A 24,206-nucleotide genomic window follows, 5' to 3' on the forward strand; every position below is an offset into this window, starting at 1 on the left:
CTTCCCTCTTTTCCCGTTCCAACCTCACCTCTTCCTTTCACCACATCTCGCTCTTCAACACAGTCATTATGTTCAAGAGGTATGGTTTTATGATCCATTGAATCTTCCTGTCTTTTTCATTTGGAAACTAATTTTATAATCTCTCTAGCGGTCTCGCCCGGTCCTTTGGGAGGGCTGCTTTTGCCCGGACGACCCCCGTCGCCCGCGCTTTCCAGCCTGTCCGTTCCAATGCTCTCCCGGCTATCACTGCCCGCTTCGCTAGCTCCGATGCTGTCTTGACTGGAAAGGTTCACCAGGTCATTGGTGCCGTCGTTGACGGTACGTGTTATCGACTCCTGACGGAACGGGCACCTCGCGAAAATCTTTTCCCTGGACCCAATCCATCACCGAAACCATCGCAATCAACCCCAAAATCATCAACAAAACCGTTTCTGACTTTATATTCGCCATCTTACAGTGAAGTTCAGCGGAGAGAAGCTCCCTGCCATTTACAACGCCCTTACCACCATTAACAACGGCCAGAAGCTCGTTCTGGAGGTTGCTGTACGTGATCTGATTGGCTGAACCTTGATTCAAATCGCAACAAAGCTAACAATTGCTTTTAGCAACACTTGGGTGAGAATGTCGTCCGTACTATTGCCATGGACGGTAAGCTTCACCCCTTCCCACCCCTTTCTTGGGCCACCGTGTCGTTCCCTACCCGATCGGGGGAATTGATTGAGTGTGGCCCTACCGTAAATTGGAGCTTTCACTAACGTCATCTGAAGGTACCGAGGGTCTCTCCCGTGGTGTCACCGCCGAGGATACTGGTGCCCCCATCACCATCCCCGTCGGTCCCGCCACTCTCGGTCGTATCATCAACGTCACTGGTGACCCCATTGACGAGCGTGGTCCCGTCAAGGCCACCAAGTTCGCTCCTATCCACGCCGATGCTCCCGCCTTCGTCGACCAGTCCACCTCTGCCGAGATTCTCGTCACCGGTATCAAGGTTGTTGACTTGCTCGCCCCCTACGCCCGTGGTGGTAAGATTGGTCTGTTCGGTGGTGCCGGTGTCGGTAAGACCGTGTTCATCCAGGAGTTGATTGTAAGGATTTCCTCTATCCCCCATCTCTTGAAATCCGCATAAAATGCTTATACTTGCAATTTTTAGAACAACATCGCCAAGGCCCACGGTGGTTACTCCGTGTTCTGTGGTGTCGGTGAGCGTACTCGTGAGGGTAACGATCTGTACCACGAGATGCAGGAGACCGGTGTCATCCAGCTCGATGGTCCCTCCAAGGTCGCCCTTGTGTTCGGTCAGATGAACGAGCCCCCCGGTGCCCGTGCCCGTGTTGCCCTGACTGGTTTGACCATTGCCGAGTACTTCCGTGACGAGGAGGGTCAGGACGTGCTGCTCTTCATTGACAACATTTTCCGTTTCACCCAGGCCGGTTCCGAGGTGTCTGCCCTTTTGGGTCGTATCCCCTCTGCCGTCGGTTACCAGCCTACCCTGGCTGTTGACATGGGTATGATGCAGGAGCGTATTACCACCACCCACAAGGGTTCCATCACCTCCGTCCAGGCCGTCTACGTGCCCGCTGACGATTTGACTGATCCTGCCCCCGCTACCACCTTCGCTCACTTGGACGCCACCACTGTGTTGTCTCGTGGTATCTCCGAGTTGGGTATCTACCCCGCTGTCGATCCCCTCGACTCCAAGTCCCGTATGCTCGACCCCCGTATCATCGGTGACGACCACTACAACACCGCCAGCCGTGTCCAGCAGATGCTCCAGGAGTACAAGTCCCTCCAGGATATCATTGCCATTCTCGGTATGGATGAATTGTCCGAGGCTGATAAGCTCACTGTCGAGCGTGCCCGTAAGCTCCAGCGTTTCTTGTCCCAGCCCTTCGCCGTCGCCCAGGTCTTCACTGGTATCGAGGGTACCCTTGTTGACTTGAAGGACACCATCTCCTCCTTCAAGGCCATCATTGCTGGTGAGGGTGACGACCTCCCCGAGGCCGCCTTCTACATGGTTGGCGACATGAACGCTGCCCGTGCCAAGGGTGAGAAGATCCTGGCTGAGCTTGAGAACAAGGCCTAAATGTAATTTTGTCATTTGCTAGCTAGCGCCGTCTTAACTTCCCCCTCCACCTTCAAGCTCTTCCTCTTCTTTTCCTCTTTTCCCTCACCTATTCTCTATTGGTTCTCTCGGTTTCATTTAATTCCCTTTGTCAGAACACTCAAAAGTGTTCCAACGTTGTACGCGACAACATCATTTCCCTTTTTCGAGGCGTGTATATTACCACAGTGTACATTACCCGATCTAAGAGAGAAAACAAATGCAACAAGAAAGGGATTTGATTTCACTTCCATTTCCACTGCATGGTCGTCGCGTCAACGTTGGAACTCCCTGGTGTCGTTCTGTCTAGACTCGATCCGAAAGGAATCCGAGCAAGGGAATCTGAAATCTCTGGGATCTACCGACGGCAGAATCGTGGTTTGGGAATTGAGGTTGAAGAGGTTGGGAGTTTTTGTCGGTGGTTTGGGGGAGGTTCGTGATGCGTTCGTCTATCTTAGCGACTTGATGGGATTTTAAAGCCGGTCTAGATTGGAGATACCTTACACAACCCACCCCCCTAGACCGGCATGTTTCATTATTTTGTGTATTTAGAGTTCAAAACCTGATTCTCGACATCTTTTCCTTTGTGATAGCCTCCTTGGTCCTGCGTATTTTGTATAGTGGTGTAGTTGAATGGTTAGAGAGATAAGTGCGTTCATCCCTATACAGCTAGTCCCTCGATCATTCAGGCTGGTTTATATCTAGCTGCTTTTTGTCTAGTTATACGGTGCCTCTGAACTGAAACTTATTTCTCTAGAGGTGATCTTCCTATTGCCTACGCAAACCGTGCACCACTATCTTCCTTCACGCTCTGTCTGTTGAGGCGACAATGTATAATGCTTTCAAAAGAGTGTATATGATATAAAACGTTACTAGACACATAGCCGTAGTTAGAAACAAAATGCAGGACATCACACTGAAGAAACTAGGTCAAATCACGCTAACACTAGGACTAAGATGTTCAATTTCGGACTCTGCTGCGTGCAAGACACAGACATGGATTGGTGTTCACATTACAGAGTATTTTCCAGAGCCAGAACCTGCAAGGAACACAGAAAAGTCAGCAAACCAGTCGAAAAACAGACGGGAAAAAGTCAAGACACATACCAAAGCAGTCCTCGTAGGAATATAAACCTGCACGAAATTCGCCCTCCCATTCCACTCCATATCAGTAGTGAAGAAGCGCGTCTCCTTAACATTCCGCCCAAGCCCACCAAATGCCGTATCATCCGTATCAAGAATAATCCGGTATGTACCGGGAACCTGAACGCCAACGCGGTAATCGGTGAAGCTCTTCTTGGAATTGAAATTGAAGATCCAAAGTAGTCCAGCCCGCTCGAAGACAAGGACCTTGTCACTCTCGTTCTTCAGACTGATGTATGCCTGCGGCGAAGAGAGCCACTTGTACTTCTTCTCGGCCAGCTGCATCCCGCGGTCGAACTGGTTCAGGAAGTTGTACCGCAGCAGAGGGTCTTCGGTGAGGTTTAGCTGGCGTCGCGCGTACCAGAAAGAGTTGTCGTTGCCGGCGCGAGGGAAGTCCAGCCATTCTGGGTGTCCGAATTCGTTGCCTTCGAAGTTTAGGTAGCCTTCGCCGCCGAGGGCGTGGGTTACTAGGCGGATCATCTTGTGCAGCGCCATGCCGCGCTCGATCACGGGGGTGAACTCCGTTAGCGTGGACATGTGTGTGTACATCTCTTTGTCGCAGAGCCACATCATAAGGGTCTTGTCTCCGACGAGGCTGCGAGTGTGTGTTAGTTGGTTGGATAAATGGAATTTGGAGATGGGGGATTGGACTTACGCTTGGTCATGGCTCTCGGCGTAGGCAATGGTTTTCTCACCATGGCGCCGGTTGGTGAGCGTGAAGGCGATGTTGGCCATGTCCCATTCGTCGTCAGTGCTTTCCTTCAGAAGCTTGATCCACATGTCTGGGATGGCCATCGCGAGACGGTAGTCGAAGCCAGCACCGCCTAGTGCGTGGGGTAGACACAGTGCGGGCATGCCGGAGACATCTTCTGCGACTGTGATACAGTCTGGGTAGAGTTCGTGCAGCATCTGGTTGGCGAGGGTGAGGTATGTGACGCCCTCCTCGTCAACGCCTGGCCCGAAGTACTCATGGTACCCACCAGAAAATCCACTGTTTCTTTCGGTTAGCGGGGCTTTCTAAAGAAATAGTAGGATAATGAACATACGTTCCGATACCATGGTGCGTATAGAGCATGCTGGTCACACCATCGAAGCGGTATCCATCGAATTGATACTCTTCCATCCAGAAACGCAGATTACTCAAAAGGAAACGCAACACTTCGTGGCTTCCATAATTGAACAGACGGCTGTCCCACAGCTCATGACGGCCCTTCGCACCGCCATGGAAGTAGAGGTGATCCGTTCCATCGAACTCATTGAGTCCATCAACGACGTTTTTGGAGGCATGGCTATGAACCACATCAAGAAGCACAATCAGCCCCATTTCGTGTGCGGTATCAACAAGCTCCTTCAGATCCTCTGGGGATCCGTAGCGACTGCTCGCCGCGAAGAAGTTGTTTACCTGGTACCCGAAGCTAGCATAGTACGCATGCTCCATGATAGCCATTAGCTGGATTGCATTGTATCCTAGATACTGAATGCGGGGCAGCATGTTTTTCGTAAACTCCTTGTATGTAGCGACCCTAGTCTCTGGCGACGAGATGCCGACGTGCGCCTCGTAGATGCGTAGATCCTCCGGCTTCTTGGGCCGCGCGTACTGAAACTTGTATACCTCATCCGCGGGCGGGTTCCAGAAAACGGCATCGTATGCAGGCGATACGCTCAGGTCTTGGACCACGCGCTTGATCCAAGCGGGGATCCGGTAGATGCGCTCGCCGCTGGGGAGCACCATTGTGATCTATCGGATTCTTAGTGGGTGTCGTGCTGATATTCGGGGCTGATATTCTTACCTTGATCTTGCTCTCGTGGGGAATAGCGGGAGCGCCATTCTTCGCTGGTACCGTTACATCCCAGGTGCCGAAGCTGTTCTTCGTCATGGGGTTGGCATTGACGTCCCAGTTGTCTGCCAGTCTCAGTCAAGCTCCTCAAATATGGCTAGCACACAACGTACTAAAATCACCGACTAAAGAAGCCTCCTTGGCGTTGGGTGCCCATTCTTGGTATTTGATCTCTCCGTTGGGTTGTGCATGCAGTCCGAAGGTTTCGTAGCCCTGATAAACTCATTAGTACAGAGGACATCGATCAATGGAGATAAATTCACCTTGCTGAACTTGTCCAAGCTGCCCTCTGTTTCATTGATGGTCTTGGTCCATTCCTCGACCACCTGGTATCTGTGTTTCAAGACATCACGGTACGGTTCCAACCAAGGATCCAGTTGGATAACACCTATTTTTTTTTGTTAGAATGAGAACTGTAATGAAAGCTCTAGTAATTTTAAGCTTACCTGTGCCATCAGTGGGAATATTTGAGCTGTCAATGGTAGAAGACATGTCTGGTGCGGAGAGCTGGAGAGGTGGAGAGAAGATGGGGAGAGTTCCAGATCAAGGAAACCTAGCGGGGGGTTCTCAACATGTGACATCAACCCCTCAACGCTTTGTCATTTCGGGGTTTTTTTCTTGTTATTTTAAGTGGATTTCTTTTTTCTTCCTATTCCAGTCCTTTTTTGAATAAAGTCATACTAAATACTTGCAATAGAATTGAGACTTCTTCGAGCTCCAGTGGGGATGTGGAGCGACGGGAACGGATCCGCAGGTAAGCTGTTTTCAGGCGAAGAACACACTTGTCTATAGCAACCATGTCCCGTAGCATATCACCCCTAGCTTTCTTGGTGGTATATTTAGTGGCAAATTTTGAAATGCCTTGGAAGCTAGGTATCTATTCGGACACTTTTCCGTCGATCATCTTTTCACACCGGGAGAGTATGTCAAAAGTTACACGGTCTATGTTGGATAGCCTTCAATTGGCTAGAACTGCGATTGTTTGCGTCAGGGATCTCGTCTAGGGCAAGGAATCCGTAGATAAGGTAGCTCACCACAGTCTCTTTGGCATGTATAGTGTATGACTCCTGATTTTGGGGGTGACCTGATCGAGAGGAAAGATCAGGCATATGATCATTGCTCTGTGCATGATCAAGTGTGCCATGACTAATTGCTAGCAACAAGGAGACGTGGGCCTCTTTGTACTAGAGCCCTCTATCGTTTGGCGATTTTGGCAGGAATTTGCTCTAATAGCGACCGAGATGACCTAACACTCACTGCAAATTGGATATATGCAAGTTTCAAAGAGCCTAGAAAGAGCTTTTGGTGATATAATGGAAGTGGTCGAAGGAATCAAACCTTGAAGAGTCCCAATCAGGAAATATGTCCTTTATAATGAAGACAAAACATGTCGCCACTTCTAGATTTATCTAGTTCACTCAATGTGATGGCATGTAGGGCATAGCTACGGTACGGGGAGAGGGATATACCTTCTAGGCAAACTGGTGTTATGAAGGCGCTACAATATACTCTACACGCATAGGGCTGATCGGCACTTGGCCAGGGATCTTGGTCCCAATAAGGGCTGGGCATTGAATTTGAATTGAGTGAATTTGGTGCTCCAAAGATAATGCGCCCGCCTTTGCCTACTTGTCTCAAAATTCCACAAAGGATTTATAAAGTACATGACTTCTGTCCCTTTGTCAAATACAATGATCAAAGGCTTTGTATGAACCCAGTCAACGTCAACTGAAAAAGCATAAATAGGATTCTCCCATCTGTCCAAGCTATCCCTCCCATCATCTACAATCACGCAAGACTCGAGGTAAGCATACCTACATCTAAGCAAGCCCCAGTCTATTCTTCGCCGCAGATAGTCAACGTGAGCACAAATAGATACCTAGGCACAGAAGAGGCCGACAGGATGAACTACGAAAAGCGATTCCTCACCGCATGCGCCTGCTTCAAGTCCACTCTATTCGAAGAGTTCCGGTTCCTTGGACTTGGAGACGGCCTCCGCCCCGAAATCATTCCAGTGCTCTACAAATTGGCGAGGCTGCTCGAGGCCATCTTTGCCCTGGGTGAAGAGATGGCACGGGCATGTCCGCGTTGTCGCACCGTCCGTAATAGACCTGCAAACCACTTCTCGGCTGAGTTCGAGCGCTTGTGTTGTGACCGCATCATGGCACCCTTGACGAAAGCCATTGCTGACCTTGAAGCTGACGAGATGTCCGCAGAGCCACAGGCGAGCGTTGACTTTATTGTAGCTTCGGATTTGGATGATATTCGTCCCAGTACCATCTTGCTCTCTAGTGAGCCGCTGCCTCTGGATATGAGTCCCTGTGTTTGCCTTCAAAGCCATTCTCGCCCGTGAACTTCTTTTGGTTTCTCTGCTTGCTTCGTTGTTATTGAATAAACCATGTTTATCTGTTTAACTTATCTTCCATTGTAGACTAGTAACATTAAGTAGATGTAGTTGTGTGTTTTGAATTCTCGATCTCCAATGTCTATCAACCAAAGAGTATACTAATTTAGAGGATCTTTATGAGATGAATGTGGAGGTTGTAATCCCTCGCAGGCTACACACATGGATTTGATCTAGTCTACTCTATTCCCTGATAATTCTTAAATTGAGTCTAACTCTCTTTACTTCTCATTTCATTTAATAATAACATATCACATCTTCTACTTTAAAATAATCTCCAAAAATAGAATCGAACCCCAAGAAGGAGGCCAAAAATGGGGCGATGCTGCACGGGCCCTCTCCAGATGGCCCCTGGATATCGCAGCACTCCGCAAGGCCTAGTCCCATTGACTATCTCAAAGCCCAGCACCATGTCTCTACAAGCAGGCAGTCAGCCATGGCACCAAACTACCGCAATCCGACTATTAGCTGACTCCCTGTATGAGTCAACGCGCGTGTCAATGGCCCTAACGAACCAGGCCCAAAATGAGCTCGGCCTGCTTCTGACCGTACTAAGCGCGACCGAGGCGTATACTTCCTCTCTAGGGGCGGAATGCGTCCATCTCGCAGTTTTGAAAAAAAGATTGCACAGCTGCCATGTTGTCCTGCTAGAATTGCAGAAGCTGCTTCTACATCCAGATGCGCTCGGGGCTCAGAGTCTGGTTTCTGACATTCGCGCGCGGCTCTCTTCGGTTATTTTCGGGCTTACCGAGGTGAATCTGAATATGATGATGTGTGTTTGTTATGTTCGTGTGTGGGTTAGTGTGGATTCTAACATTGATACAGATCATCACAGAAGATTATTGAGCGCGCGCTGAGGTGCTTTATCGATGACATTCGTGCTGGCACAAGGGAGGCCTTGGTTATTTCTGATATTTTGAAGGATTCCTCGAAGCTTGAGGAAGACAGAATCTGGGCTCAGTTACAGGAAGAGTTGGTCGCTACTGGTATTGCTTCGGATTTGTTGACTCTGAACCGGGACTTCGTTCTCTCGACTTTTCAAAAGACAACAGAGACATATGGCCTACTGCCTGCTCACAGAGAGAACACGGCTCCGGTAGAGGATGTCCTTGAATCTACGGCACCATCACAAACTCTGGAATCGGAACGCCAGAGAAGCCTAGACGACAAGGACTGGCTAGCAGACGAACCAACTGGCCTCCCATTTCTCCCGCTCCCGCCGAAAGGTTTCTCATTTTCAGACAAGCGCAGCTCATATTCAATCCAGGAGCAGCCATATTCCGAAAAAGAGACAATACGAGAAGAAAACTTCCCAATACCAGTGACATTAGACATGCAAGATTGCACAGATACACAGAAAGAAGCGTTACCAGTCGAAGACTTCCCCATCCCAGTTCTTACAGAGAACAATCAAGATAACGACATGAACCCCCCAATACCAGTGACAGAACCTACCCAGCCAAAACCCTCACTAGACCTCCACGCCTTCAAAGTTTCCACACACTCAAAAAAGCCCCGCCGAATGAGCCGCATTCTATGGGAAATGACCAGCTCAAGAGAACCCTTCATAGTCGCCATAAAAGCCAACCAACACCAAACCGTGCAAACCCTCCTTTCCAAAGGCGCCGATGCCAACACCCAAAATACCGATGGCACAACAGCCCTAATGGCCGCCGTCTCCTTCGGCCACGAAGCCACAACCCGCATTCTACTAGAATACGGCGCAGACATGAACGTACGGGCTCTGAAAGGCGAAACAGCGCTCGGCGTCGCCGCAGCGCGCGGCTTCGACCGCATCTTGCGGATGCTGATTGCCTCAGGCGCGAATATCAATGCGGGTAAGGGGACGGGCGAGACGGCGCTCTCGCAGGCTGCCGCGTATGGACAGAATCGAATTGTGGAGATGTTGCTGGACTGCGGGGCTGAGATTGATGCTGTTAATAGTACGGGGGATACGGCGTTGGCGCTGGCGGCGTTGAATGGGAATATGAGGGTTGCGAGGTTGTTGCTTGATCGGGGTGCGGCGGTCGATCTTATGCGGTATCCTTGGCAGACGCCATTGTATAAGGCTGTTCAGTCGAATGTCCTGGAGATGGTTAGGCTTTTGATGGAGCGCGGGGCGGATCCGTATGTTAAGGGCGGGATTCGTCGGACAGAGACGGTTGTGGCTTACGCGGGGATAATGCAGAGGAGTGAGATTTTGGGGGTTTTTGCGCAGTATGGGTATTATCCTGGGGGAGGGGGACCGGTTCGATATCAATATTTCTAATGGCTTGGGGGTCTATGAGTCTGCATATAACATCCGGCATCTAGCGTAAATCGATTTATATCTTTTTCGGTCCGGCTTTAGGTCTTTAGTAGGCCATGTTTTGGAGTGATTGTACATCTATATCTTGTTTCATGTAGCCTTATCTATGTATATATCTCACTTTATATTACAATACGCCTATGCGCAATTAATATAGTGTATTCAAAATAGTATTTGGGGGCCAAAGATCGAGAAACTAAGGAGCATTTGCGTATAGGCCTACTCAGCCTTCAAAGGCTCAGACAGGCATTGATCGGCCACAACCCGTGTGATCAGGTTTGCGTTTACGATCGTCGGGGTGTAATAATGTTATAACCGCCAGTGTAAATGGGCTGGATTTTTATTTGAATTATTGTTGGGGCTTGGTATAATACGTACGGAATAGAATTGAGCTGCGATATGCTAGCATCAACCGGCTTAGGATGAATTGAGCTGCGATATGCTAGCATCAACCGGCTTATGATGAATTGAATTGTCTCTAGCCCCTTCATGTAGACCGATCCAAATAGAGATTGGTCGCAAAATAAGCCGCATGCCTATCTATCAACAGCCTTTTCTGTAGATAATCCCTGGGTTTCATGCACGGATGAGTCAAAAACGAGATCGACAGACCAACCCGACGGATTTCTCTTAAGTCTTCTGGCTATGTGATACTGCAAGCTTCACTTGCGTGGCTTAGGCTTGGTATCTTATAACCCTGTTCAAGGCAGTGCACTCATGGAATCCCCAGGTATCCACTGTAATACTTACATCTTACATATTAACCCTTGACGATCATATCGACCGCTCTATTCAAATTTCTTGTATCCCCATCAAACCGTCTGTCTCCAGACCCCCAGACTCTATAACAATGCCAGGACACACAGAACACCCCGAGCCGACGCCTAGTACGCTATGAGCCCCCCATCATATTCCCATATAGCACCAAATTATTAACAACCCCTAGCACCAGCCCCCATATACTGCGAAGATCCTGAAGTCGTTTTCCCAGACCATCAAAACCGAGGCCCTGTAAGCCCGCACTTAGACACGTATTCACACACTGGACAGTCCCTCTCAGACGCCCTGCACTCCAGCTACGCCCCAACAACAATAAACTGCCCCTCAGAACAACACTACCCCCATCGACCTGACCCCATCAGCCAAGCACCCGCATACGATGCGTCGCCATCAACGACTGCTCCGCTCGACAAGGCATACGCAGGCCAGCCCCTGCCCCAGTACCCGCACATACAAGCACAGTTACAGCAGGGGCCGGGCTACCCACAGCAGTTCTACATGCCTTCCGGCCATCCTAGTGGGTATGCCACGGCCATACCGCTGCACTGTGTCCAGTCTGCACCTTGTCCGGTTGACTGTCCTGTTTGTGGAGAACGGGAGATGACCAGTGTTGAGTCTGTGAGCGGTGGGACTACGCAGTAAGTTGGATTTCCGTGTATAGTTGAAATATTGGATTGGTAGTTGATCTTCTTTTCGTTTTGGTATAGTGGCTGGGCTGCTATTCTTTGCTTTTGTTGTTGTCTCGGCTGTATCCCTTACTTGATGCCCTCGCTTAAGGATGTCGAGCATTTTTGTGGTAAGTGTGGTGCTAAGCTTGCGAAATGGCATAATAGTGGCCGTGTAAATATTTTGAAGAATGAGGCAAGGAAGTGAGGGTTTGTTTACTTCGCCGTGTTTTTTTTTTCATCTTCGCAAAGTATACCACTGTTTGGTTGGGGCTGGGTTGGCGTTGCGCATCTTTCAACTTAATTTGTTTTCGATGTGATCACAGACTTGAACGATTTACGATTTAACATTGACGATTTCATATGAAAATCATTGAACTGGACGATATGGTGATAAGACGTAGGGACAGATGACGCGCCAAGCCGACCTCGTATCCGATGATCGCATCACTTTTTTCGCAACAAAATCCCAGTTGTAGACATCTCACAGCCTCAAGAAAAACCAAAATGATCCGCCTCATCCTTACGGCAACAGCGATAATAACCAGCTCGTCGGCAATCTACTTCTACATCTTCCACGAACGCCTATCAAAACGCATAGCGCACAAGTCCCACCTTGGAACCCTCACCGCATCCACAAAACCAAGTATAGAGTCAATCCCGGAAACCGTCTTTAGCGATGAGTACTTCACAATCTACGACCACGCCTCAGAGTCAGTGCCGCGGGCCTGCCTCCCCAGCAGTGAGGCCACAGACCTGCTCTTTAAAAGACTAGTGCGCCGCAATATGACCGCTTTCTCGCGGTTCCCGCAGGCGCTCATGCTTGCTATGGCTAGCAAGAAGCCGGAACAGAAGCAGAGTTTTAAGACGGGATATCTTGCCGCGCTGGACTTTGAGGTCGGGGATTTGGTTTGTGGGGTTTATCGTGTTGTGGTACGGAGGAGGGACCGGGTTGAGTTTGAGATTAAGATGGAGACGGTGGATTTTGTGGAAGGAAGGTTGGCGATTAGTTATGAGGAAAGTAGTAGTCTGGAGGAGGAAGGGACGGTTGTGTTTTGTAGTGAGACTGTTATGTGGAGGAGAGCAGATGAGGGTAGGAGGATGCCGTTGGAGAAGCCTGTTTTGAGATGGATGCATGAGACTGCTTCTTGGTGGCTGATGGACTCTGGAGTTAGATATTTGGCGGATTTGGAGGGCTGACTGGATGTCCTGGAGGCAATATATTCATGGGAATACTGTTATTACGGCAATGCGACTTTTGTTCATGAAATGATATTTTGGAAACTTCTCCTATGCTTTCTAGCGCCTGCCCACGACCTTCGATGCGATGAATAGTGTATGCCGGGTCCGATGAAAGATACCGATTGAGCTGTCAGACACTTTGGTCCTGTATCTACGTTCGCGCTTTCAACCCAGTTCTCTTGCATTGGACAATCAGGAATTTGTCGGCTCTTCTCCAAGCAGATACTGGTCGTGTGTAAACCGGAGAAGCCCTTCTAAGACGAAGCTTTGCAGCTCATGGTTGTGGTAATATTATATATGAAAAACGAAGGAAGGCAAATGTGTGAGGGAGAATTCAAGAGCAGAATTCAAGGGGCTACTAGACCTATAGGAAACCATTCTAACATGAGATCAGCGATATTTGTTTTACAGTGTCATCTGGGTTGGATACAATGAGGATTGGGCGTTTACCACAAGTCCCTTTGACACGCGCGTCCAACAGGCTAAAGATCCTGGGAATTTATTATACACAATTTTTCACAGACAATTTGAACAAAGAGTTTCATCATGGAACCAAAACAATGCCATTAACCCTATCTTTGTTACATCATTTGCCTTTGTTCAACGACTCGGCTTTGTACTCGCCCGTCGGAGACTCCCTCAACCCACAGATCAAAGTATATATAAACCATGATGCTCGCGCATATTTATCTAATATGGCAGCAAATCAATTCTCTCTTATTGTCTCATCTCATATATCCCCTCTGCTTTCTACTCATCTATTCTATTCCGTAGAATGTGTAAACACACCTACCACCACTATCCCAGCTGCGGACATATCTCTAACTGGAGCATGACCAGCTGCCAGGAATACACCAACAAGATCCGCCTGGCCGGTCCAGAGAGCAGCGTATCCTGCAACCAGATCAAACCCTCCCACGACCTCCTCCTCTCCACCCAGCCCAGCATGTGTGTGCAGTGCGAGAGCGAGTGGGCTGAGAACGTCTCTCAAGAAGACGACCAGACCCAAACCGCCAACTCTTACCGGACGATTGAAGGCCTGAATGCTACAGGCTATGTGATCGAAGTTAACGCGCGCATGGTGAGTAATTTCACTCCCGATGACAGGGACACAAGTAGTACTGACCACAGCGACAATGGTCAGGCCTTCTTGAGTGCTGCCGTTGGTGATTCGGGCAATGGGGACGCAGAAAGTGCTGGCCACAGCGACAATGGTCAGTTCTGCTCGCGTGCTGTTGTCAGCGAATCGGAGTCGGATTACGGAAGCTTGGCCCGTTCTAAGAGGTCGTCTAGCACGGCCTTTAAATTGGCTCGTACTAATTCCGGTTCGTCCGAGACAGCTGCAGATCTTGACTCTTTCGCATCTATAACCGTCAAGACCAGTCCGGCTCATCTCGCCCACAGCGGATGTGAGAGTGATTATGCAAAGGATAGTGTTGAGACTGAATCACCGGATACTGAGGGCACTGGATGTTCAACTCCTAGCAATGCAAGCAGCTGCGACACGGACAGTTCTGGATCGTCGCTTTGCGGATCTTCTTTGATAAGGTATAATATACTGAAGCTGAGAATTGACGAATATTTCGAGAAGCGACAGCGACGGCGGGAGGTGGACACTGACCATCAACAGCCCGAAGCTGACGACTCTGGTGTGGACGTGCGTATTTATCTTGCTGATGTAGATCACCCTCTGGAGGACAGGCCTCCCGCGGACTCAGTTGATAGCCCTGAGGTTGACTATGACTCGTCCGAAGAGTCCGCTCTTGACATTGACCTTGTGCAGCAGCGTATTGAAGCGACCGTCCTGAAGCGCATTGAAGAAAATAACGAAAAAGAAGCCCGGGAGAAAGCCATGTCAAAGCTCCTAGACACCGCACTTCTAAAGAAGGACTGGGACGACCGACGCGAGAAGAACGCCGAACTGGGTATCGAAGAAGACCCCCATCTCTGGGACACAGAGTCCCTTGTCCAAATGTGGGAGGCGAAGAGTTCCATCCCCGCATCACCCGATGACACCAGCATCGCCATTTCCCCACGCAATTGTACATCCCCCAAGAGCCAACAAGCCCCACCAGGCCCAGACCCCCAGCCTCAGAAGCACATGTACATGGGCAGCATGTTTGCAAGCGAAGAATCTGCCTACCAACGAGGGCTGCGCGAAATCCGGCCGTACGGTGATTACTCAGGTGAGTGGGAAGGGTTTATGATGGCGGATTCTGAAGACGACGCGAACCGCCAGGGCCTACTTGACCCGATTCATGTGCGAGGATGCTGTGCGGAGCGACGAGCCGACTTTCACCTCTACTACGGAGTAATGCATGCACCGTCGGAGGTGGAGGCAGAAAAGCGCTGGCTGGAGGATATCCGTCGGATCCCCGGCGAGGACGGGAAATTCTACGGGTTGTTGCGGGCGGATGATTTGCACCACGCCCGCGCGATGGGACTTTCGGATATCCGCCATCCATGGGGGTGTTGCAAGGACGCACACTTTACGATGCCGGAGCGCGTGCGTCATAGGTACACTGGGTTTATGAGTGCGATCTCCCTGAAGGAGGTTGGGCATATGGGCCTCTGTGATGCGGCGCCTGTTCCTGGTGAATGTGGTGATTACTATGGTGGGATGTACTATGGTTATGTCGAGGCTGACTGTGAGTTAGATGCTTTTCAGATGGGATTGAAGGAGCCTGAACATGATCGGGATTGTTGTGCGAAGGCCGAGGTTAGCGTGTCGATCTCTGAGGCGGGGCAATACACGTATTACGGCTATATGTATGCGCGTTCTGAGGAGGAGGTTGTGGATAGGGGTCTGAAGGATGTCCTGCTTGTTCCTGGATTTGAGATTAAGTATTCTGGGAATTTGCAGGCGGGATCTGAGGAGGAGGCCAAAGCCATGGGACTTTTTGAGCCTTCACGTATTAAGTGATGTGCGATTTACGGGATATCTTTCTTTTTCCTTTCCTTTAATTACTATTTCTTTTGTATATCGTGGCAGAGAATAGCTTGGACCTTTTTATTTCGGTTTATTCTACTATTGAAATTTGAGTCTCTTCCGGGTCTTATATGCTAGGCTAAATTTGGATAGTACTTCTACATATTAATCCAAGTCGACAAAGCCATTATCTTACATTCCATGTGATCCTGGTCTATTCCTCCAATAGTAGAGAATCGTCTCTAATTTGACATGGGTATGGAACAGCCTAGAATTTTGCGCGCATTAGCGGTAGCAGGGAGTTCGGAAATAATTACACCTATTATTGTAATGAGTGAACATTTCAAACGTCATACCTAAATGTGAAGTCCTGCCTTTTTAGGGCTACGATCGACTTCCTTCACGGAACACAATTCTTGGAAAATCAATAGCGTCAAAGGCTGATTCAATAGAAAAGGGGAGAGCTTCGTGCTGCCAAGAGATCTTTGATCTCGAGATTTCATATTCGACCAATCATATCCTCAGATCGATTGACAAATAGCAACTGTGGATATTCTCCATCCACCACGCGGGACCAAGACGACGATGGAGCAAACTCAAGCCATAACTGAGCAGTGATATACCTCAATCGATTGAGAGACTCCACAACATAATGTTTCCTAGCAGGACTATGGAGTGGGATGGATATTTCAGCCATTATGATCGACATCCAACCTGATTAGGGGTCCACTTGCTCGTGCAAGTTTACCCCGTGGCCCTAGTTCCATGCATGTTCTACATAAGAAGATCATGACCCGGCACTCTGGAAAAAGACCAAGCGCTACCCAACTTCACTTACATTCCTTCAGCACTTTTCAATATGGGATCCGAATACGGTGCCACGGCTCAGTCTAAGCCTCAGATTGATCTCGGCCCCGTTACCATCTGGTGGGCTGTCTGGGCATGTGTATGGACATCCGCCCTCGTGGTCGGTATGGCCTATCTGATCGCCAACCGTGATATGCCGACGCTTCGCATTCGGGGTCTCGCTCTATCCTTAACCTCTATCGTTATTCTTCATTTATACTGGCTGCCAACCCAGTTCGCCACTATGATCGGCGCTATTATGCCTGGTGACGGCGCCTATTGGCTCATGGGGACTCTGTTGCCCTGTGGCATGGCGCTCTTCCACGGCTCTAATACCAGATTTCAACATGTCGCAAAGCTCCAGAGAAAATATGCTCTGGACGGACACCGTTCTACTGAATCCCCTGCCTTGGAACACAAGGATGGGTTGATCAACCGCTTCCGTGCTCTCGGATATACAACCAAGATCCTTATTTACGTCGCCATCGCAATGTTTGCTCAGGTATGATTACCTTGCTTTTCCATATGCATGACAAGTCTTATCTAACTCGCCATCTCATGCAGGTGTTCCTCACTGTCCTCATGTGGGTGATCTCCCGCAAATACCATAGCTCATGGGGTATTCCTGGCACCGGAGTCCATGGTACCCCGGCAGAGGTACTCGCAGCACAAGGCACAGGATGGGAATGGTGGCCCGGTGTGGTCTCGCAATTCTTCTGGTCTTGGATCGTTGCCCCCGTCGTCCTCTGGCAGTCTCGCAACATCCACGATACCCACGGCTGGAGAGTCCAGACCATTGGCTGCGCTGTTTCCAACCTCCACGCTACCCCGATGTGGCTCGTCGGCCTCTACGCCCCCGCCATGGCCCCGGTCAACGCGGTCTTCGTTCCTCCTCAGTGGTAAGTTCTACACATAACCACAAAGACCTACTCCTCTAACGCAGGTATACTATAGGATCTGTCTATCCATCATGTTCATCGAAATATTCACAGTATTCCTCCCCTGCTGGGAAGTAATGCGCCACCGATCCCTCCGACAAGAAACCCTCGACTCGATCGCGCGCTGGGAATTGAAAGTCAAATCCGCCAGCTCCGAAGAAAAGTCCCTCCACTCCGACATGACAATGGTAGCATCGATGATGTCAGGCTGGAAATCGAACAGCTCCACGAGCACATTCAACTCCCGCGACAGCATCCTGACAATGGGCGCACTCGAGCACGTCCTCGAGCGCAACCCAGCTCCACTACAAGAGTTCTCCGCTCTGCGCGAATTTTCCGGCGAGAACATCGTCTTCCTGACCAGCGTTGCGGAATGGCGCAACCACCTACCCCAATGCATCAAGGATGGCAGCGCGCTCCAAGAAAAGAGCAAGCGCGATATCGTCCGCCAACACTTCAACCGTGCGCTGCACCTCTATGCAGAGTTTATCAGCGTCCGCCACGCCGAGTTCCCCGTCAACATCTCGCACCAGGAGCTGCGGAAGCTAGAAGTCGTTTTCGAGAAACCGACGCGTCTTGTGTACGGCGAGGAGCGCGACTGTGATCCCACCAGCCCCTTTGATAAATTCACTTTCGATTTGCCGTCGCCGGCTTCTGTGGACTCTGGGAAGACTATGCAAGCTGAGATGGACGGACCGATTAAAGATCGCGTGCAGTACTGGGGTGAGATCCCTGCGGACTTTAATGCTTCGATCTTTGATGATGCAGAGGCCAGTATTAAGTACCTTGTGCTTACGAACACCTGGCCTAAGTTTATTAAGGACCGCAGGATCTCGGCTGATTCGATCGAGGCTGTCAAGCTCGGAATTGAGGTTTAGATGTTTACTGTGTGTCGCATGCGAAATGAGTTTAAGTCGTTGGAATATTCGGATCGGGACTTTCGATATCCCTGATGTCTCTCCTTCTTTTTTTATTTTATATATACCTTCTTTGGCCTCGGGTACCCCTGCGCTTGTTGGGGTCTCTTGGGCTGTACATACTGGACATAATATTTTGGATACCCACACAATGTATTTATTAGTGATAATATTATCAAGACATTCTTTTAAAAACACGGAGAGACTAGAAAAGTTATAACTAGCTGTAAATAGTAGTATATACTCTTAATATATAGCTACTACTAAATTGATATACTAATATAAATAGATAGTACTTCCGGCGATCTAAGCCTTAAAATATACCTAGGGTAAGGTTACAGTCCTTTACTTTTGCTGCCAAAAGCGGCCAGATAACAGCGCGGAACAGCGCAGGTGGCCAACTATCTTTGAAACTTTCTGCACCCATCTCACATGTCGAAGGGCGGGCAGTCAACCGGTGAACTCACTGAATCGTTATGAATGAGTTGCTTTCTATGGACGCACTGTATGTACATAATACCATAGCTTAGCACGTCCCTATACCCCATGGGAGGTCATAGGAACACGGGCTTCGCCCATGCTCCGTCGGACGTTAAATAGAACAACAACAACAACAACAGTCCTTTACTTCGACTCCTACCTTAATATATAGGACCCAAAATAGCTAGGTAGTAGGTTAATAAAATATTCTAAAGTAACCTATAGAAGTATGCTCTATATAGTATACGAGGAAGGGCTACTATCTAATAACAGTAATATATATCTAGGATCGCGATCCTTACTCTTTAATAAATTCTATAACTTAGATAACGACGTATACTATAGCTTTACTAGTATCCGTGCCCGAATGATCGATAAGATTAGAATTAACGAGATTATTCGGAGAATTGTGAATACAGTCGGCGATAACTATATTTATATCAGCATTGACATCGATGTGCTCGATCCCGGTAAATACTATACACTCAATCTTGATTATCCTAAGCAACTTATACTAACCGAGAAAAGCCTTCACACCTGCGACCGGAACCATTGAACCTGGGGGTTGGACGACACGGGAGCTTCTCCGTATTTTATATAGTCTATCGCAAGCTGGCCTGCCTATTATTGGCGTGGATGTTGTAGAGTTTGCCCCTGTGTACGACAATAAGGCAGAGACGACGGTAATTACGGTGACTCAGATCATCTATGAGCTTCTTCAGTGGATGGTTCATGTTCCTGTGAAAGCATAGGCTATCGGGCGTGCGGACTCAGCACAAATGTAGAATTTGGACTAATAATTTTCATACCTCATCACTCATTCTCGGAAATTACACTACTGCTCATAAGTCTTCACCACACTGGCACTTCCCTCAGCCCCTAACCCAGACCTCTTAGCCATGAACAACACAGTCAAAGCAGCATTGCCGAGATTCAAAGGACAGTGCAGATCGCGCGCCTTCTGCACAGCCTTCTCTAGACGAGAACTAACGGCATCAATAGTCTCAGAGACACCATCGCCACCTTGTCCAGGCCCCTCAATAATCTCCAACCCCTTCGTCATAAATTGCCGGCTAGCACCAGCAGCATCACCGACAAGAGTATAAAACTGCTTCAAATCGACATTAAGATAGCGCGCAAATGAAATAGCCTCAGCAGCCGCAACGAGGTTAGTCACCTCCATCAGATCCAGCACCAGCTGCAGCGCCTCCGCCGTCTCCTCATCAGACTTGGTAGAGGTGACCTTCGTTATCGGCTCAGCGAAGTACTGCCGCACCATAGACGAGTCATCAACAGGCCCATATCCCTGTAACAAAGCAGACAAATAAACCTGCTCGGCAGTAGAGCAAAGTGGAGTCGGGAATTGATTTTGGCGCGCAGATGTCGTGATAATCCCCTGATCGAAGCTCAATTAGCCAACTTATCCCCAAAGCCCCAAAAACATCAAGATTCCTTACCACATCCTTGAGAATAATAGTCAAAGCACTAGCACCAGGATGCCAATCTTCATCCAGCATCCGCTGCAACCGATTCTCATGCATCCAGGTCCAAGCCGGACTAGACTTAATCGCCTCCGCCGTCTTCACAGCATCTAACCCCAGCCGCGCCGCAAACCCCTGAGCCTCACTAGCACCCAGGATATGAATACCCGCCAGCACCTGGTGCACCATCTTCATATTACTACCTGCGCCGATCCCGCCGGGGACAAGATACAGCTTATTCGCGTCGGACATCTCCTGCAGCAGGAAGCGGCCTTTCTCCAGCGCGGCGTCGGGTGCACCAGCCATAATCGACAGCGTACCTGCAGCAGCGCGGAGCGCACCACCAGACACGGGTGCATCGATGAAAGCTATATCGCTCCTGCCGATGGAGGCGAGCTCTGCGGCGACGGATTGGGCGTATGATGCTGGGACAGTGGAACAGAGGAGAAGGGTTGAATTTTGAGGAAGAACTGGGTTGATTATTGAGTGGGTTAGTTTTTATTTTCAAATATATATTTTTTAGTTTGGGGTTGGGTTGGTGGTTTACCTGCGACTATGCCGTCATCACTGAAAAGGACGCTCTGCACTTGCGGCGCTGAGGCTACCATGCAAACATAGAAGTCCTTTCCCTTTGCTGAGTCCTGGAGGGAAGACGCTGGGATTCCGCCTGCCGTCTTGAAGCGTTCTACCGAGGCCGGGAACACGTCGAAGCCGTGTACTGCGTAGCCCTCTTTCACGAGATGTGTGGCCATTCCGAAGCCCATGGCGCCTAGGCCAACGAAGCCGATTGAGGGTTTGGACATGGTTGTTTAGATGAGGGAATGATGTATACAATTGATAGAATAGTCCCGGAGAAATGTTAATGTATATAATATAATAAAATGGCTCGACCTGCGTGGGGGTTTATGAGGGGAAGATGTTTGGAGCGCGGGATGGTTCGGCGCAAGTCCGAGAGGTTTACCTTGGCTTTCGCCGAAATTTGATGGATTGCCAGGGTCCGATTTTGTAATTTGTATGTTGATTGATTTCCGGTTAGTAGATGCGAGTCTGGTGGTTCTTGTGCTTGTTGAAGTTGTACTTGGGAGAGGTTCGGAAGTTGGCCACCACAGGCAAAACTTCATTTTTATATTTGAAGAGCTAACCAAGGTAGCTCTCGGATTTGATTTGATAGAATGCTATTTATGCTTAACATCTAAAACAAACCTAATAAGACATTGATCTGATCTACTTTCCCCGTGCCTGAATTCTGCTGTCGAAGTTGTTAGTCTTGCTCAGGCAGTGGAAGTACTGTATATCATACAATTGCCGACAATATGGGCAATATGTACTGAAAGTCTGATTTCCTCCGGTATAATTTCCCATATTTTGCGTGTCAATGAGTGTAGGAAGTGTAGATAACACAAAATGGCGAACAGCTCAGAGTGACGTCACTCACGGAGCAACTCCGACAGTTCGGACGTGAAGCGATCAAGTCGGACAACACAACGAGACTATATAACACTACTGACTCTCGGTCTACAGTAAACCTCAACTACAAACCCCTCATTTGCCCTCACCTTCACCCCCACCCATCTCAAACCAAAAATGACTCTCCAAGAAAACCGCGCCCTGCGCATCCTAGACCATGCCTCCGCAAACCACTACGGCATCCCCGCAATGTGCTGCTACAACGTTGAAGGCATCCTTGCGACCGTCCGCGCCGCCGAAGCCAAGCGCTCCGCAGCCATGATCCTCCTCTTCCCGTGGGCCATCCACTATGCCGACGGACTACTTGTGCACGCAGCAGCCGAAGCTGCGCGCAAAGCCACGGTGCCCATAACCGTGCACATGGATCATGCGCAAACACCCGAGATAATCCGGTATGCGGCGGACCTGGGTGGGTTCGACAGCATCATGGTTGACATGTCGCACTACGAGAAGGCGGAGAATCTTTCATTGACGCACGAGCTGGTGGAGTACTGCCATGCGCGGGGGATCGCGACGGAGGCGGAGCCTGGTCGGATTGAGGGTGGTGAGGATGGGGTTGCTGATACGGCTGATCTGGAGGGTTTGCTTACGACACCGGAGGAGAGTCGGGAGTTTGTGAACACCGGGATTGATTGGCTTGCGCCTGCGTTCGGGAATGTTCATGGAGAGTATGGGCCCCGCGGTATTCAGTTGGAGTATGAGCGGTTGAAGTCTATTAATGAGGCTGTTGGTCGGGAGGTTAGGCTCGTGCTTCACGGGGCAGATCCGTTTACCGAGGAGATCTTTAAGAAGTGTATTGATTGCGGGGTTAGCAAGATCAATATCAATAAGGTATTGAATAATGAGTATGTGAGGGTGCAGGCAGAGATGGCTGGGAAGGTGCCTTTGACGACGCTGTTGGAGGAGGCGACCAATGCTATGCAGAAGGCTGTTGAGGGATGCATTGATCGGTTGGGGTCAGCGGGGAGATACCCGTCGAGTTAAAGATGTTGTCTTATTTCATGTCATAATATCATCGATCTAAGAATGTATGAAGAGCCAAAACAGATTTTATAAATTAAAGTCACTGGATATATGAATGATTGCCAAGAAAAAAAAAGAAAGAAAAGGAAAAAGAAAAGCACCAAGCCATTGACAGAGGTACTGAAGTACAAAGAAAGAAAAAAAGAAGAGTGCATAAGGCAATAGTCACATCACATTAACACTAATCTCAACGACGGAGACCGAGGCCAGCCAGGGGACCGTGAACGAGACCTCCAACAATGGGAATTCCATTGACAAGGCCGCTAAGAGGGCCAGCGGGGGCAGTTGCGCTAGGGGAGGGAGTTGCGCTAGAGGAAGGAGAAGCAGAGCTGCCCTTGGGAGTAGGGATGACGCCGTGGGATGGAGTAGGGATGGCGGTGGTAGAGGCAGCCTTGGAAATCACAGGAGCTTGCGAGGCGACAGGGGTGGCCTGAGAGAGACTTGAGGCCTGGGAGACGACAGGAGCCGGGAAGTTCTGTACTGCGTGGGTGGGCTTGGGTACCGCAGTATGGGAGGTAGATGCATGCTGAGCGGCCTCAGCGGACTGCTGCTTCTCGGCCAAAGCCTGGTGCATTGCGTCGAGGGCGGAGGGGAAGGAGTTGCCGAATCCCTCATCACTGTCTTCAATGCTGGAGGGGCCGGTTGGGTTGAAAGGGAAGCCGCCAGTGATGTCTCCGAAGTCATTGCTGGGCTTAGGAGCGGCGGGCGCGGCGATGGCGCCGACGGCGAAGAACGCCAGGGAGATGTATGAGACGTGCATTTTTGGTTAAGTGGCCTGGGTGGGTCTTCGGGAATAAATGAGAGTATAGATGGTCAGAGAAGCAAACGAAAGACTGGCTGATAGTTGTAAACAGGGTTGTAATAGCGTTTATGTAGGCGATGTATAGCTTTGGGTAAACTGTTGTTTTGTATCTTCCATGCCTCGCGCTCTCATTAATAGTGATCAACATCGCTGGGATGACGACCACATAGCAGGGAGCTATGCCTATCGGAGGGTTGCAAAGGGTTCCATGTGCCGTGTATGCTCCTGTGGAATGATCGCCTCAAGGACCTGCCCAGGAAAGAGGAAAGCTTGTCGAAGGCTGGAGATTAATCTAACGATCAACATTTTACGTAGTCAAAGCGTGCAAACCCAACGGGTGGATGACGGAGGTAATGTGACATTGTACACATAAAGCTCCCTTCAGTTCCCTCATAGATGCGAGCGAAGAATACGTAGATTAAAGCAAAGTACTGAGGGTGATAGGTTTCTAAAGTAGATTGTTGCTTATGCTCAATTTCTATCTTAGGCGGATGGTCCCGGATGATCCCTAGGAAGAACAGATTATGTTGTATACTAGTACTGTGCCAGGTATAATTCAGGGAGACGTCTACTCCGTACCCCATACACAAAAGGTGATCAAGCCCCGTCAAAACTTGGTTCAAAGGGTGATGAATGTGTAGGGGATATTCTGGCACGCAGGAGGTATCCCCTAGCAACCCCCCTTGCACCACCAGCCAATCAGTACATGATATTCCGAGCTTACTTTGCATTGGAATTGATTGGATGTACTTTCTAATTTCTGCGTTGTTGTCACATATTCCCAGGATAGCGTCAGATCTGATCTGTGTTTTTAGATCTCATATTTCATAGAGTGTTAAGTC

The 24,206-nt window shown here is 49.4% G+C and overlaps 12 protein-coding genes across 12 annotated transcripts; 9 read left to right on the forward strand and 3 right to left on the reverse strand.

The window, feature by feature from the left end:
* Positions 1 to 68: 68 nt before the first annotated feature.
* Positions 69 to 2,083, forward strand: N7518_000718 (F1F0 ATP synthase subunit beta; the record flags this gene model as incomplete). The annotated part of the gene is made up of 6 exons (XM_057181646.1): positions 69 to 79; positions 149 to 318; positions 458 to 543; positions 606 to 648; positions 768 to 1,084; positions 1,151 to 2,083. 6 exons carry the CDS (start codon positions 69 to 71, stop codon positions 2,081 to 2,083), a joined length of 1,560 nt encoding a protein of 519 aa, XP_057046996.1.
* A 1,031-nt stretch (positions 2,084 to 3,114) lies between these two features.
* Positions 3,115 to 5,574, reverse strand: N7518_000719 (1,4-alpha-glucan branching enzyme GLC3; the record flags this gene model as incomplete). The annotated part of the gene is made up of 8 exons (XM_057181647.1): positions 3,115 to 3,141; positions 3,209 to 3,839; positions 3,900 to 4,235; positions 4,291 to 4,982; positions 5,035 to 5,147; positions 5,196 to 5,295; positions 5,346 to 5,470; positions 5,529 to 5,574. The coding sequence occupies 8 exons, from the start codon at positions 5,572 to 5,574 to the stop codon at positions 3,115 to 3,117; spliced, it is 2,070 nt and encodes a 689-aa protein (XP_057046997.1).
* Positions 5,575 to 6,985: 1,411 nt separating this feature from the next.
* Positions 6,986 to 7,435, forward strand: N7518_000720 (uncharacterized protein; the record flags this gene model as incomplete). Its single annotated transcript, XM_057181648.1, has 1 exon — positions 6,986 to 7,435. One exon carries the CDS (start codon positions 6,986 to 6,988, stop codon positions 7,433 to 7,435), a length of 450 nt encoding a protein of 149 aa, XP_057046998.1.
* A 395-nt stretch (positions 7,436 to 7,830) lies between these two features.
* On the forward strand, positions 7,831 to 9,755 carry N7518_000721 (ankyrin repeat domain-containing protein; the record flags this gene model as incomplete). The annotated part of the gene is made up of 2 exons (XM_057181649.1): positions 7,831 to 8,258; positions 8,312 to 9,755. The coding sequence occupies 2 exons, from the start codon at positions 7,831 to 7,833 to the stop codon at positions 9,753 to 9,755; spliced, it is 1,872 nt and encodes a 623-aa protein (XP_057046999.1).
* An 889-nt stretch (positions 9,756 to 10,644) lies between these two features.
* On the forward strand, positions 10,645 to 11,447 carry N7518_000722 (LITAF-like zinc ribbon domain-containing protein; the record flags this gene model as incomplete). Its single annotated transcript, XM_057181650.1, has 3 exons — positions 10,645 to 10,681; positions 10,741 to 11,212; positions 11,282 to 11,447. 3 exons carry the CDS (start codon positions 10,645 to 10,647, stop codon positions 11,445 to 11,447), a joined length of 675 nt encoding a protein of 224 aa, XP_057047000.1.
* A 299-nt stretch (positions 11,448 to 11,746) lies between these two features.
* Positions 11,747 to 12,439, forward strand: N7518_000723 (uncharacterized protein; the record flags this gene model as incomplete). Its single annotated transcript, XM_057181651.1, has 1 exon — positions 11,747 to 12,439. One exon carries the CDS (start codon positions 11,747 to 11,749, stop codon positions 12,437 to 12,439), a length of 693 nt encoding a protein of 230 aa, XP_057047001.1.
* An 874-nt stretch (positions 12,440 to 13,313) lies between these two features.
* N7518_000724 (uncharacterized protein) lies at positions 13,314 to 15,404 on the forward strand (the record flags this gene model as incomplete). Its single annotated transcript, XM_057181652.1, has 1 exon — positions 13,314 to 15,404. The coding sequence occupies one exon, from the start codon at positions 13,314 to 13,316 to the stop codon at positions 15,402 to 15,404; it is 2,091 nt and encodes a 696-aa protein (XP_057047002.1).
* Positions 15,405 to 16,269: 865 nt separating this feature from the next.
* On the forward strand, positions 16,270 to 18,072 carry N7518_000725 (uncharacterized protein; the record flags this gene model as incomplete). Its single annotated transcript, XM_057181653.1, has 3 exons — positions 16,270 to 16,758; positions 16,821 to 17,155; positions 17,211 to 18,072. 3 exons carry the CDS (start codon positions 16,270 to 16,272, stop codon positions 18,070 to 18,072), a joined length of 1,686 nt encoding a protein of 561 aa, XP_057047003.1.
* A 748-nt stretch (positions 18,073 to 18,820) lies between these two features.
* Positions 18,821 to 19,343, forward strand: N7518_000726 (Ureohydrolase; the record flags this gene model as incomplete). The annotated part of the gene is made up of 2 exons (XM_057181654.1): positions 18,821 to 19,061; positions 19,120 to 19,343. The coding sequence occupies 2 exons, from the start codon at positions 18,821 to 18,823 to the stop codon at positions 19,341 to 19,343; spliced, it is 465 nt and encodes a 154-aa protein (XP_057047004.1).
* Positions 19,344 to 19,426: 83 nt separating this feature from the next.
* On the reverse strand, positions 19,427 to 20,875 carry N7518_000727 (uncharacterized protein; the record flags this gene model as incomplete). The annotated part of the gene is made up of 3 exons (XM_057181655.1): positions 19,427 to 19,987; positions 20,049 to 20,542; positions 20,620 to 20,875. The coding sequence occupies 3 exons, from the start codon at positions 20,873 to 20,875 to the stop codon at positions 19,427 to 19,429; spliced, it is 1,311 nt and encodes a 436-aa protein (XP_057047005.1).
* A 781-nt stretch (positions 20,876 to 21,656) lies between these two features.
* N7518_000728 (class II fructose-bisphosphate aldolase) lies at positions 21,657 to 22,523 on the forward strand (the record flags this gene model as incomplete). Its single annotated transcript, XM_057181656.1, has 1 exon — positions 21,657 to 22,523. One exon carries the CDS (start codon positions 21,657 to 21,659, stop codon positions 22,521 to 22,523), a length of 867 nt encoding a protein of 288 aa, XP_057047006.1.
* Positions 22,524 to 22,749: 226 nt separating this feature from the next.
* Positions 22,750 to 23,322, reverse strand: N7518_000729 (uncharacterized protein; the record flags this gene model as incomplete). The annotated part of the gene is made up of 1 exon (XM_057181657.1): positions 22,750 to 23,322. The coding sequence occupies one exon, from the start codon at positions 23,320 to 23,322 to the stop codon at positions 22,750 to 22,752; it is 573 nt and encodes a 190-aa protein (XP_057047007.1).
* Positions 23,323 to 24,206: the final 884 nt, after the last annotated feature.

The sequence above is a fragment of the Penicillium psychrosexuale genome, assembly GCF_028828465.1.
Source record: "Penicillium psychrosexuale strain IBT 29551 chromosome Unknown utg000001l, whole genome shotgun sequence".
In the NCBI taxonomy this organism is placed as follows: domain Eukaryota; kingdom Fungi; phylum Ascomycota; class Eurotiomycetes; order Eurotiales; family Aspergillaceae; genus Penicillium; species Penicillium psychrosexuale.